Source organism: Nilaparvata lugens, chromosome 6 (genome assembly GCF_014356525.2).
Source record: "Nilaparvata lugens isolate BPH chromosome 6, ASM1435652v1, whole genome shotgun sequence".
Lineage (NCBI taxonomy): Eukaryota > Metazoa > Arthropoda > Insecta > Hemiptera > Delphacidae > Nilaparvata > Nilaparvata lugens.
The window spans coordinates 17,258,488-17,271,395 of NC_052509.1; the positions used below are offsets into that span (position 1 = coordinate 17,258,488).

Consider the following 12,908-nt stretch of genomic DNA (forward strand, 5'->3'; position numbering starts at 1 on the left):
CCTTATCTCATCTGCTAAGAGGGAGAAGGAAGGGTTAAAGAGAGTTTGTCAGAGCTGAAGATGGAGACGCGAGTTGAACAGAGACGGAGAATGCCTCACGCAAAATATGAATTCCTAATGGGCTGCTTTTTGACACAGCCCAAATCCAAATTCACATTTGAATTGTCCCAGCTCCTGTCCCCTGCTCAGCTTTGTTCTAACAGACCTGCCAAACGAAATTCAATTATCAATGCGAAACTGAATGTTATTAGATAGTGCATAAACTATGAAAGACAGGATCATCATGACAAACTTATCTATTGTTAGTGGATGTGCTTCCATGTGTTCCGATCCAGAAAACCCCAATGTACCTGGAATACAGTCTACACAATACAAAAATAAGAATCCTGGTTAAGAATACAAACAGTCTGATTCTTATGTTGAAAGAGGTATACAATTCAATAGGAAATAATTATGAGTTCCTGTTTGGCTTGAAAATGTGCAATACCAGCACGAAACGGACGTCGCCACATCAAATAATGTGAGTGCTTTTTCACTTTAAAGTTTTATAAAATTTAATAGTGGAAATAATTAATTCATAAGACGATGAGAAACGAATTGAAACAAATTAAAAGATTAATCCGCTTTCTCACAATTATGATTATAATTGCATGGATGGAAAGAAATATAAATACCTCACTGACGAATGGACAGAAAGTGAATTTGGGATAGATTTTAATATTTTTAGAATCTGTATATGATCTCAAAAAAGAATACATTATTTCTGATTTTCATCCCCTGTTATAAAAAAGCTGATGGAGCTATATTCTTCAATTCTAAGACAGGATTTTAAAATTTTATGAAAAACCTCTATTGTAATGATCTATGTCAAATAACTATTTGTTGTGATGATTTTTTATGGGTCTCCTCAGAAGGATACAAAAATATTCAGCAGAGGAATTAAATGAATTTATTCAACAGGAATGAATTAGAAGAATGCAATTAGCTCTTGGAAAATTGAACTTTCACGTAGCCAAATTCTCCTAATACTCAACATTCCTCTCAATTTCTTCTTCCCAACACAAAAATTCATACGTAAGATCCTATGATACTTTTGTTTCTAATAATGTCTTAGTTAGAATCACAAGAGGATATCATTCAACGTGGTTCAGAATTCCTTCAGCATAAAGCTATACAAAGTGAAAACGTTATGAAAGCTGCGAGATAGCGAAGAGAAATGGGCAGGATAAAGTACAAGTGTCGTGTTGAGATAGCGGAAAGGCTGATATTTCATAGCAAATACTGCTTCCCTTCCCTAGGAGACTTCTGATGAAACATTACGATGGCAAATGCTATTCATGTTATAGATTAGAAGTATGTGAAACAAGAGAAGATTATCTTAAAATCTTTATCCTTGCTTAGTATCTGTGAAAAGTTGAAAATATTTCAAATATTTCAGAGTTGAATCCAAGACTTGTAATAGACGCTATTTTTGATACGGATTCAAGAAAAGTCCACTGTATTCCAAGATTGAATGTAGGAAGTTTAAGTTTAGAATGATATGTATGTACACATACATATTATGCTATCATAAAATTCAGGACTTGATAGACTTGATTTAATTTAGGGCTTTGAAATCTATTGAACTTCGACAATCAATATTTTTCTTCAAAGTTCCATCATGGAAGAGTAAAATGTAACAAAATTTATAGTTTCTAATGAGTTTCTTGGACAAAGTTTCATCAAATGGGTAGATAAAGTATTCAAATGGGGCTACTTGAATAATTGTTGATTAATATGACATAGTACCCTTTTCTGAAAATTTTTATATAGATACTACTAGTTCTAGCTTTTAACGCAAACGATTTGAATATGAATTTAATTTGCATGTTTCTGAAAATCTGAGTGACCAGAATCAAGTTGAAGAATCGGAAGACTGGAGCAATAAAAGTCAGTATTTTTTGCAAACATCACATCAATTGGAAAATACAGAGATAACGTTGTGAGTTTTGCAGGATTGCATCTTATTACTAATAGTCCAGAAGGTAGAATTAACAAGTCAGTGTACTTATCTCTAGAGTATGAAAATAACATATTTGAGAAGCCTAGAAGGCTTGAGACCTATATTTCGTGGCGCTTGTATGAGGAACTCCATATCAATTATTATCAGAGTCACACGATTAGAGCTCTGGAAGTGAAGCTAAGTCAAAACTCAATATTATTTCATTTCACTCCCACTTTGTTTTTGAGGTATCCGCGCGACATTATTGACGTAATCATACATGCTTAGTTATACTAGACAACTAAACATTTAGAGCGAGCGAGCGACAAGAAATCTCAACACTAGAAGAGTATTTATTATCTTTTTGGAGAAAATTTCCAAGTAGATTTTTCTCAACTAATCTCAATTTAATCTTGATCACTACGTCACATGCTAATTTTCTACAAAGCTCTTCTACTTCATCATCCTCTATTTCCTGGAAATAAGTTTTCTTAAGAGTTGATAGTTTGCAACTTATCAGGGAGGCCACGTCTTAACATGAGCACCTACCTAGCTGGCCAATTGCCATTCAAGATACGCGAAACTTTCTGCTCGAACCACTGAGCCAGTCTAGATGAGAATCGTTCTGCTCCATTTCTTTTCTTTTCTTCATGCTCATCTTTCAACGCGTCATAATAGCTGAGAAACTTATTTTCCTCTTCTTTCGAGAGAGGAATTGGTCAAATGACAACCCAACAAAAAAGTCGAAACTGGTGTGAGCGCCTGCTTGAGGTTTTTCTCTTCACTCTGGTATTATAGACTTTCTTATCATCATTTTTCTTCATATTTTGCACCTTCTGTTGGTTGTAGAAATTTTCTCCAATGCCAATGGTATGAATGAGTCAACCGCTTATCAAATTAAAATAAGTTGAGAATATATAAGTATTCATAACTCATCATAAATATTTCTTCAAGTATCTTAGCTTTGTATGTAATCATGTGATTTTTGAATAAATAAGAAACTCAAATTAGGACAAATGTAGGGATTTATATGATCTCCTGTTTCAGGAGATGGTCACATCATGCTGCGCACCCTGTTCTTAACTGAATACAGATGTAATATTTTAGAGAAATTTTTTCATGAATGTCAGATTAGGGAAGAAATTATATGAATATTTCTGTGTAAGAAGATGGTCTGTCTGTTTATTCAACGCAACCCTGTTGTTAACTGAAATACTTATCAAATATTACAGATAAATTGGAGTTATCTCCAAGTTATAGTAAAGTTGTGAACTTTATCACAGATAATATTTGTTTTTGAACTATTGATTTGAAGAGAGGATTGCAAAACAACCAGACTTAACAACTAGTTTCCTGGGGCCAGTGATTCTCATAATAATTTGATGGAGAAAGTTCGAGTCAGGATGCTATTCCATCTTTGTTTCTGGGAAAGCAGAAAGCTTTCTCAGGAATTTTGGTTTTCTAGGTTAGAGTTGTTGGAAATGAGACGAGACGATGGCCGTCTTGGGGGCAAGCCTACAAGCGCCAGCTAGAAAATCCAGGGCTGAAAAATTTCATCGAGTAATTACAGGCTCTAAGCGAGGCAGAGGGTGGGAAGGGTTGTGAGGGCACATAATTCAGGTAGAGGGAACATCCTTCGCCCTTTTACGGCCCCCCGGGGTACAATTCGGTCTTCGATTGCCCGTGCGTTTCGAGGTTGCTCTTTTTACACACAGCTTCATCTCCTATTAATCTATCGCTTTTTGCATCAAAGACCACTAGATATTTATTCTCTTCAAGATGTGATGCAAGTTGGAAGAAAAGCGCAAATTGGGTGGAACTGGCACGATCTGCGTTTCAATAATTCACTTATAGAAATCTTATTCAGCCTCATAGAATTCAAGTATTCAGGTGGTCAATTTGAATATTGAATCAATGATTAGTGTCTCTGAAATGATTTTTTTTTATTCCAGTTTCTCTAAATCAGTCTCCATATCTTGATAGGACTTTTCCATGGAATAAACCAAGAGAATATGTACTGTCAGAGTCCAGCCCATGGAGAGGAAATGTGTCATAATCTTACTCCAAGGGGGGGACACACGGAAATATATAATTTGAATTATATGACAATAAACTAGGATTATAATCGTTCAACCATGAGTACGATTTCTTCGTATAGTAGGTCTTACCTTGTGTTGGCGAATATTGCAGCCTATTTTGCTCCGTGGAGAGGGGTGGATGTACAGTAAAAAGGGAATTAATAGTTAAAATGGTTGGATTGAATAAAATTGAGTAATTACAGTATTTGAGGTTATGATTTAACGATAGGTAGTTGCAGGTTAGGTTGACCAACCTTTGTTTAATCGGATTGTCGGTATCATTTAATTCAGAGTATCTAAGTAGAATGACTGGTGTATGGATGGAACAGATTGAAAAAATTAATTTGCTCAATAGAGGGTTTGGCGGTCTACAAAGGTAGCCGAAGTAAGGGATCTGAATTTCTAACTTAACGCTGTAGGTGGTTATATTATAGTGAGATGGAATTAAATCCAATTTAATAATAAAATGCAGTTCAACTTGAATCTGCTGAGTGTAAATTATGCTGTCACTAGGATCAGACAGAAACAGTAATTTTGGAGTGAATTTTTTCTTAAAATGATGACTAATATATCCAGAATCCAATGATTGTGCCGTGGTTTGGAAAGATATTAGACCGCATGAAACAACAGACAGAATGGCAAATCCATGCGAACCAGGTCTCTGATAAGTACTATAGGTTGTATGAAGGCAAAATGCTGAACCAAAATAGTAAATATTTCGAGTACCGAGTTTAATTCTAATGTTGTCTATACGATCTATTACCTCTCCCTGCGACGTTGATCGGCTGATAATGCAGGATTCACTTCACCTCGGTGTGGTAGGCTAGTGGAAGTCGATTTATATTTTGATTCTGCGGGATATTCCCAATAAAAAGGTTTATTACTTGATGAGAAAATCGACCACCATTTACCACCAGAAGAAATAATAGTCTAATAATAGATACCACACTCGATAATGTCTGACTATTACAAAACAGGATGTGTCCTGCACGATCAATATGTGTCAGTCGAGAAAGAACGAATTTGGAGGTATAATGAAGTAAACCCAGTTTAACGAAACGGTAATATGGATATATTCTGAGAGATAAACTGTTACAGCAAATATTGAATAAATTAATGAACAGATTATACAAATTATGACTTTTAATAGATACAGAATGAATATTGTTTGATAGCAGATTTGAATCTTTAAATTATAAATATTATGTAAAAAGTTCGGTACTCTTTGATTGAACAAAATAAAATGGATAATAGCCCTTGGAAAGGGTCATAAACTTAACTAGTTAAATAAGAAAAAACAAGTTAATACAAAATGATGATTCAGAAAATAGAATCAATCAATAATTAAAATTATTATCAGGGTGGGGTTTCGCCTAAGGAAAATAGACCTTTTGGCTAAGTACAGCTTGGATATTTAAATTCATTTAATACTATAAAAATCAATTATGATAACTTTTTTACCCTTAAAACTATAGTCATGACTTTCTCAAATGGACGAATTTATACGCTGTGCAATTTTCGTAGATTTATGGGGATCCCCTTTTATATATTCGAATAACTAACGTAGACTTTTATTTCCTTTTTTTGGTTTTCGAAATATATTCGGCCGTAGAATATATCGTTCTGGCTGGATCCTTCCGCGTGGCGAAAAATGTCGAACAGACTTCACTAATATAATTTCGGGGTTTATTTAAATGAAATTGAAAATCTTAGTATCACAATTATTATAGGAACTTTGGAACAACTTTTTTAAAACAGAAAGACAAAGATTGAATTACATTAAACAGAAATTAAAGCTTTTGAACAATTAAGTACATGGACTAGGTCTGCATCCTACCGATGATCCTTGCAAAAATGGCCTCGAGTCTTCCTCTTCTAATTTTCACTTGAGTTTCTTCTTCAAATTTTATCTCGCCAAATTTACATATTAATTCGGGATTGGTCAGATTCTGTGACGTAACCAATACGCTGAATGGGTGGTGTCAATGTGTCCAACTTTAAAGCGTTTAAATTGGGCGAAATTCCTGATTTTAAGTTGTTCCAAATTATCATTTAGTTTATATTATTATAATAATACACAAATAAATAATAGAATTCGTCTATGATGATATGCATTTATAATTAGCTTCGACGGATAACTAATGATTATAGAACATAGACATGCTTTTATAGCATAGAGTAGACATAACATAAGAATATATATGCTTATAATAATAATGAACATAATAATAAATAAATATTTCTTCCTTTTTTTTGTTTATATGGTTTTTTATATGCTAGAATATCGACCCTCAATCATCATATACTGGCTAAGCTAATCTGTCTTCTTATTTCTAACAAGTATATTCTTATGATAGTTCATTAAATAAATATTCAGGCCTATTCGGCATAGAAATTAAAATATAAAAATGAAAATGTTAATATTACATAATTTTTATGATCGATCATTAGTCGAACTGCCTTCTCAATTTGCTACTTGTTAACAAGTTAGCTTTGGTCTGTTTTGGGGTTATGTTTTTGTTTCAAAGCTAACCTTCAAATATAATTTTACTGATCCAATCCATAAACATACAAACGTATATGGTTTTTTCTGTGACAAAATTTTGCAAGGCATATAATTACTGATTTATTCATTTCCTACTTTGTAGGTCAGATAACAGTCGTCTATCTACCTCAGATAAGATTGTAGTGCTTTTTCGGTGATGGGATTTATTTCGTTCTCATAACGGCCTATGAATAGATCTATTATGTAGTTTGAGGGCTGTACAATCTTTGGTACATCACAGTACGTATATTATCTGCATTCAAATAAATCAATCGTCTCTATAGTCTCTGTTAAATTGATGTATACTTGCTATTCATATTCACTTTCACTTTTTACTATATTAGAATAAAGTAAAAATCATTCAGTAACAAGTATATTTCTATATTTTATGAATGCATAACATGTTTCGACTCATGAAAGCCATTTTCTGGATAACTGTACCGTACTAGATTATTTCTATTTTACTCTGCTAATTATATTATACACATTTGGAAGTAGACTATGAATATGAATAAGGTACTGAAACTGAAATCATGGCTATCCAGTGAGACGAAAAGTGATATTAACTGTGAAAGAAGAGTACACTGTTGAAGAATCATTATTTGAGAGAATAAAACTTACCCAAATATAAACTGCTAGAATTTTGAACTGCAGTTATAAGTAGGAGTCCAAAAAGTTTGAGAAGCATTTTTTTGATCTGAAACAAAGAAATTTTTTCGTGAAAATAACCAGATTATTCATGAATTCAATCATATATCACGAGTCTTCGAAAATAATTTCACTCGAATAAAACCTGAAACTCTCAGTATTATAAAATTGAGTATGATACTCTCTACTTGAATTGAACATGAGAATATGGATTGCAAGATATTTTCGTCTTCGATTTTTCAATATTTGATAGATAATGTCCACCTTTTTTTCAAAAGATCTCTACTGAATTCTATTTTTTCCGAGTGGTGGATTTTCTTTTCTATTTTTTCTCAGTTTACAGTAGCCTATTCAAAGTTCAAAGATCAAATTCTTTATTTGCAATACAACTTTTTCAAGACAAAAACACTATCAAAATACATAATTTAAACATAAATAATAATTCTTCTCAAAATTAGCTTATAGGCGTTGCCAGCAAAACCAGAGGTTTGTGTGCTGCAACGAGTATCAATCTTAGAAATCTTAACTTACAAAATTAATGAACCATTGAATTTGTATATCAATATTGAAGAAAAAACGATCAATAAATAAAATAAAAATAAAAAATAAACAAAAGGAGTGCTCTATTACATGGCAATAGGAAAAAACACCTAAATTAAAACTAAAAATCTATATGGAGGTGACAAAAGATAAGGAGATCTATTATGAAAAAGGGGAGATACATTAACAGACTTTACTCATTCAACTATATTTCTAATGGATGACTTATTAATATGTTTTACTAGAAAGTTTTGAAGTACCAAGTAAATAAGTTTAATGCCGATGTACGTGAATTGCCTTCCACAAACAGTTAAATCAGTTCTATTTATGATATAGTTTGTTTGCGCTCGGAAGTTGTATGACATCATGTATGGTTTGAATAGATATTCACATTTATTCAGGTACAGTATTAATTGTGCTTTATTGTGAGTACGGAGAAATCAACAAACAAAAGATTTGTTGGGTAGCGTCTGGAACGGCCAAGAGCTGCTTTTATTACATGTCTTTGCAATACGAGTATCTTGTTCATGTGCGTATCCAAGGCTGGTGCCCCACTTCCTGATTCCATACTGAAAAATTGATTAAGCATTTATGCCGAGTACACCAATTTCACTATAATCGCATCCTCGAGACGCTCAATTTATGAAACTTATACACGACATGTCAAAATCTTCTGCATAAACTATCAATGTGAGCATTCCACTTCGTATGACAGTCGAACATAACGCCTAGATATTTTATTACATTCCCTTTTTCTAACTAGCTGCAACCACATTCAAGACAAAATCACAATCACAATGATGTTATTATATAATGGCTTTTCATCAATTTGGAATGAATAAATATTGCATTGTGAATACCCTTACAATAATAACAACAACCACAATCAAGTGATGGAAGAAGATAACAGTTTCTATAAAGTAGTGTTGCAACTATAGCGAATTATTTTCCATCCGATTGTTCCAAATTCTCCCATTCCATCCTTGAAAAGCGCGCTTGAATAAGCAAACAAAACCATATGCTCATTATTTCTCTTTATCTTTTGTGTTTAGCAGTGGCCAGGGCTCTCTAATAAGGCCTGTCCCATTTCTCATAGCAGCTAAGTGGTAGAGAGCTACCGCCATTGCCTTTGCTCTGGGACAATGTCTTTCTCTTAGCCTAGACTGGAAATTACTGCCGCACAACAGATTGCCATCGCGTACTCTTACCACTTCTTTGTTGTCTTTTGAGCCAACTGCACGGCTTTAATCATCGCGAAACCTCTCTTATCTTGCTGCATGTCTCTTTTGTAGCGATTCGGCACACTTTTCCGGCTCAACAGCACAACTGCACAGTAGGCTACAGCTCGTTGGTAGCTCGTGCTATCGTTTCACACTCATTTTCTATAAATAACACGATCTCTTGCTCAAAACTCATGAACCACTCATCGTTTAGCAACAAGCATTATTTGTCATGTGAATCCAAATGCTTTTATTCTTTTTAAATAAAAATTTTGTTTGCCTAAAACTCTAGGGGCCGGTTTCCGAGCTCTGGATTTAGCCAAGTTCTAGACTTTGAACAGCTGGAGTCAAAAAGTTGGCTTTCCGAAACGGGGCGTAGTCGTAGTCCACGTTTAAGTTAAATTTCGAAAAACTAGAAAATTGAACTCAAAATAAAATAAAGCGGATATAGTGTAAAGTTTCAGCTATTTTGAATTATTTGGGAATGTTTCATCCCGTCAAGGAAAAACGTTTCCAATTATAGAAATGAGAAAATTAAGATTAACATAAAAACTGCGACTACGCCCCGTTTCGGAAAGTCAATTTTTCGACTCCAACAGTTTGAAGTCTTGAACTTAGCTTAATCCCGAGCTCGGAAACTGGCCCCAAATGAGCTTTATTCAAGTACCTTATTTCTAGGTAATGAAAGTAAAAAAAACTGAATACACACATATATATCACACGTAATACGTAATATTCACTATCACTGTTCAGTTCCATTCCTATGAACTGAATAATATTGAAAAACTAAACAATTCAATGAAAAATTTGAGAGGAACACTTAGATTTTATAGTAATGCGGACTGACTTTCCATGGTGGATAAAGCTTCATCAACCTTTGAAGTACTAATGTTATAACAGTTGTGTTGTTCTAGCCAAGGGTGTGTACTGTGTAGTTCAGTTCATGCCATAATCTCATTTCACTACCCGGTACAAGTGTTTTACAAAATATTCTGTGTTAAGAATTGACCAAAAAGTGGATAACATACACAAAATAACAAAAGTAGAATATGCCTTCACACCAAATGGGCATAACAAACATAGCAGTTTGTGGTAATCTTGCATTTTTAATCCTTATAATGATAACAGACCTGAGATCTTCTTAGTGCAACCAGAGATAACGAAAAGTTTTCGTTTCTCTATGGTCAACTGAATAGACTATACAAGGAGCAATAATAAATAAATGTTTTATTGTAGTAGCAAAAGAGAACATCAAAATGCATTACAACGTCAAATGGTAACAAAAGTAGTAATGGTGAATCGAATTGTACAAAGCGAAAATGTACAAGTGGAAGCATCAAGCTGAGAACTGAAGAGGGCTGTGTCTTAGGAGCGGTCTTACTGAGTTTAGGCAAGAATGCTGTAGTTGGGGTAAGAAAGGGGAAATTACTTGTTGATCGAGGAGGCATTGGAGCTCCATTAGGTGACTGTTGCGTGGAGACTGATCGACTGATTTGAATTTACGTCGCGGTTGGGGGTTGTGGGAGGGGGCGTGAGTCATCAAGAAAGGGTAGCCTTAACCGAGTAAAGAGAGCTGATGAGGTCGGATGGAAGCCCAGATAGAGCAGTCATTACGAGCAGGAATTGAGAGAATTTGTGGAGCAAACGATGCTGATAGCTGAGTCAAGTGAGCGTACCGACACTTTTCCTCATTTCCAATATGCACCAGTCCCTGACGATGTAACGTCATTTTATAAACATTGGGGTGCACACCCTGAAATTCGTAAATTTTATGAAATTCAAGTTACCGAGATGGTACCATGCTCGGATATTGATTCAATAAGGAGCGCTGTGATTTAATTCAAAAGTGATTAATAGTCGATTGCTTACATTCATTATTCACTAGTGTATTCATATCTCTCGCTAAGAATTAAAACGAGTCAGCAATATATCATTGGAGTCATTGAAGATCGAGAGAAGTGAAAAAATACAGTGGAACTTCGGTATAGTACATCTGAAGAAATCTGTAATAAATCGGAATGTACTTCATTATATTAAGGTTCCACTGGATAAGGACGTTTCAATGACAATGAAAAACGGGGAAAAACGTACTAAAAAGGAGAATTGAGAAAAGTGTTCTATAACGATGTTCCAATGTATGGTCAGTATAAAATACCAGAATTAATTGTTGCGTAATAGAGATTGATGAACTTGCTCATTTGAGCTTCAACTGATTAACTTCATAAGTTTTAAAAAGTATTTTGGCTGGTTCACTTCACTTCTTGGATACCAAGCTTGAGCTTGATGATTTTTCTACATAAATAATCAAGACAATGTTATGTAGCGAAATTTGTTCCCTACTGAACTATCTAAATGAAAAAAAAAAAAACAAAAATTATCCACAGTAGATAATAATGTTCGAGACTCTCAGAAATTTGAAGCTTTCATTAGAACTCAGAAAGAAAGATGAATCTACTCGTAGAGTGCAGTAGTTCTTCCTAGACCGAACAGTATCAAACACCTAGTCATAGGCAATATAAGATTGTTAAGATTGAGAACCTACGTGATTCTGAAGATTCTATTTTTGATAGGGGCTTTTGACCCGATTAACAGATTTATAAAGTCGTTATGGAGCAGAGAATCCAATAAAATAGACCGGCTACAGCTCTTAAGGATCAGCTCCATTATATTATTCCAAGTAGAGAAGTACTCCACTACATTAGGTACTCATTGAATTATCAAATTGAAATATAAAGGTTTTTGAGAAAGAAAACTTGCAATATGTATCTCCAGCTTTTATTACTGGTATTTATGCAAATTACAAAAGAATATGAAACTAACGCCTAGGGTAGCAGATCAGCGTAATGGTAACTGGAGAAACGATAAACCCAAAAGCTATATTCGCAACGTTTTAATATAGAGATAGAATAAAGGCATGGAGAGGTAAGGAACGTTCACTTCCTGGCTCTAGCTGTAGTTTGGGCGAAAAAGAGCAGACAAACCGTGTGGAGGTGCGACCTAGTTGCAAAGTACCGTGCATCGCCTTTTGTAGATGGAATAGAATATAAAAAGAACTGGAACTACCTTGCTCGGTGGGGAGAAGTTCAGTAGCCGTTAGAGGATATGAAAATGAGAAAATACTAGCTTTGTACCAAGTCCCTGAATGTGGAGCGAAAAGGATGTGGATGTACTACAATAAGACATGAGAGTTATCACTGCAAAGCCGAAGAACTCCACATACATTAAGGATCACATGATAAAAACGAAAACGAGAGAAACTTCTCTATAAATTCAAAATTCGAGGTTCAAACAAGTTATGAGTGTGGTGAAAAATATTTTAATCTATTTACTCGTATTTTTTCCCATATTTCAGAGGAATAAAAACTCCATGTAAATATGTTGCTCTAGCTCAATTATACTTGTATGGCTGTTACAGGTAATACTTCATCCCTGGGTAATCTTTAGATAGAAGTGTCGTAGTTCAAAATTTCAAAGACTAATGAAAACGCAACAAAATTCAGTTGTTACGTACAATAAATTTTTGGTAAAACTCACGTGAATCAGAATATGATGAGCAAAACCATAATAACAATAATAATTATTCATTCATTTACAGTTCTATGAATCTATCACACATCTAAAACACTCACGGAGGTCTGTAGATCATGTCTTAAAAGCGCGAAAATAAATGCCACTACTATTTTTCTAATTCTTCAATCTTGAGAAGATCGGGGAGGGAGCTTTATAATGTACACTGGTGAATATCATGCTCCACTTCGCAATTCCAAGACAGTAAACATTATTCAAATCATAATTAAAATGTTTCTTCGAAATCGAAATTATAATCAAATGAATTATACAGAATGTTGAGTCTTGGCTGTTTCGCCGTTTCTGTGCTGAAGATAAATGTAGGATGC

General features: G+C 34.2%; 1 protein-coding gene across 1 annotated transcript in view; it reads right to left on the bottom strand.

The window, feature by feature from the left end:
* LOC111048598 (discoidin domain-containing receptor 2-like) overlaps window positions 1-12,908 on the bottom strand; it is a 124,001-nt gene that overhangs the window by 85,991 nt on the left and 25,102 nt on the right. Inside the window, exon 2 of the mRNA XM_039430299.1 lies at window positions 7,226-7,301. Coding sequence (XP_039286233.1) covers window positions 7,226-7,292 — 67 coding nt within the window. The 5' untranslated portion in view covers window positions 7,293-7,301. The remainder of the gene's footprint in view (window positions 1-7,225; window positions 7,302-12,908) is intronic.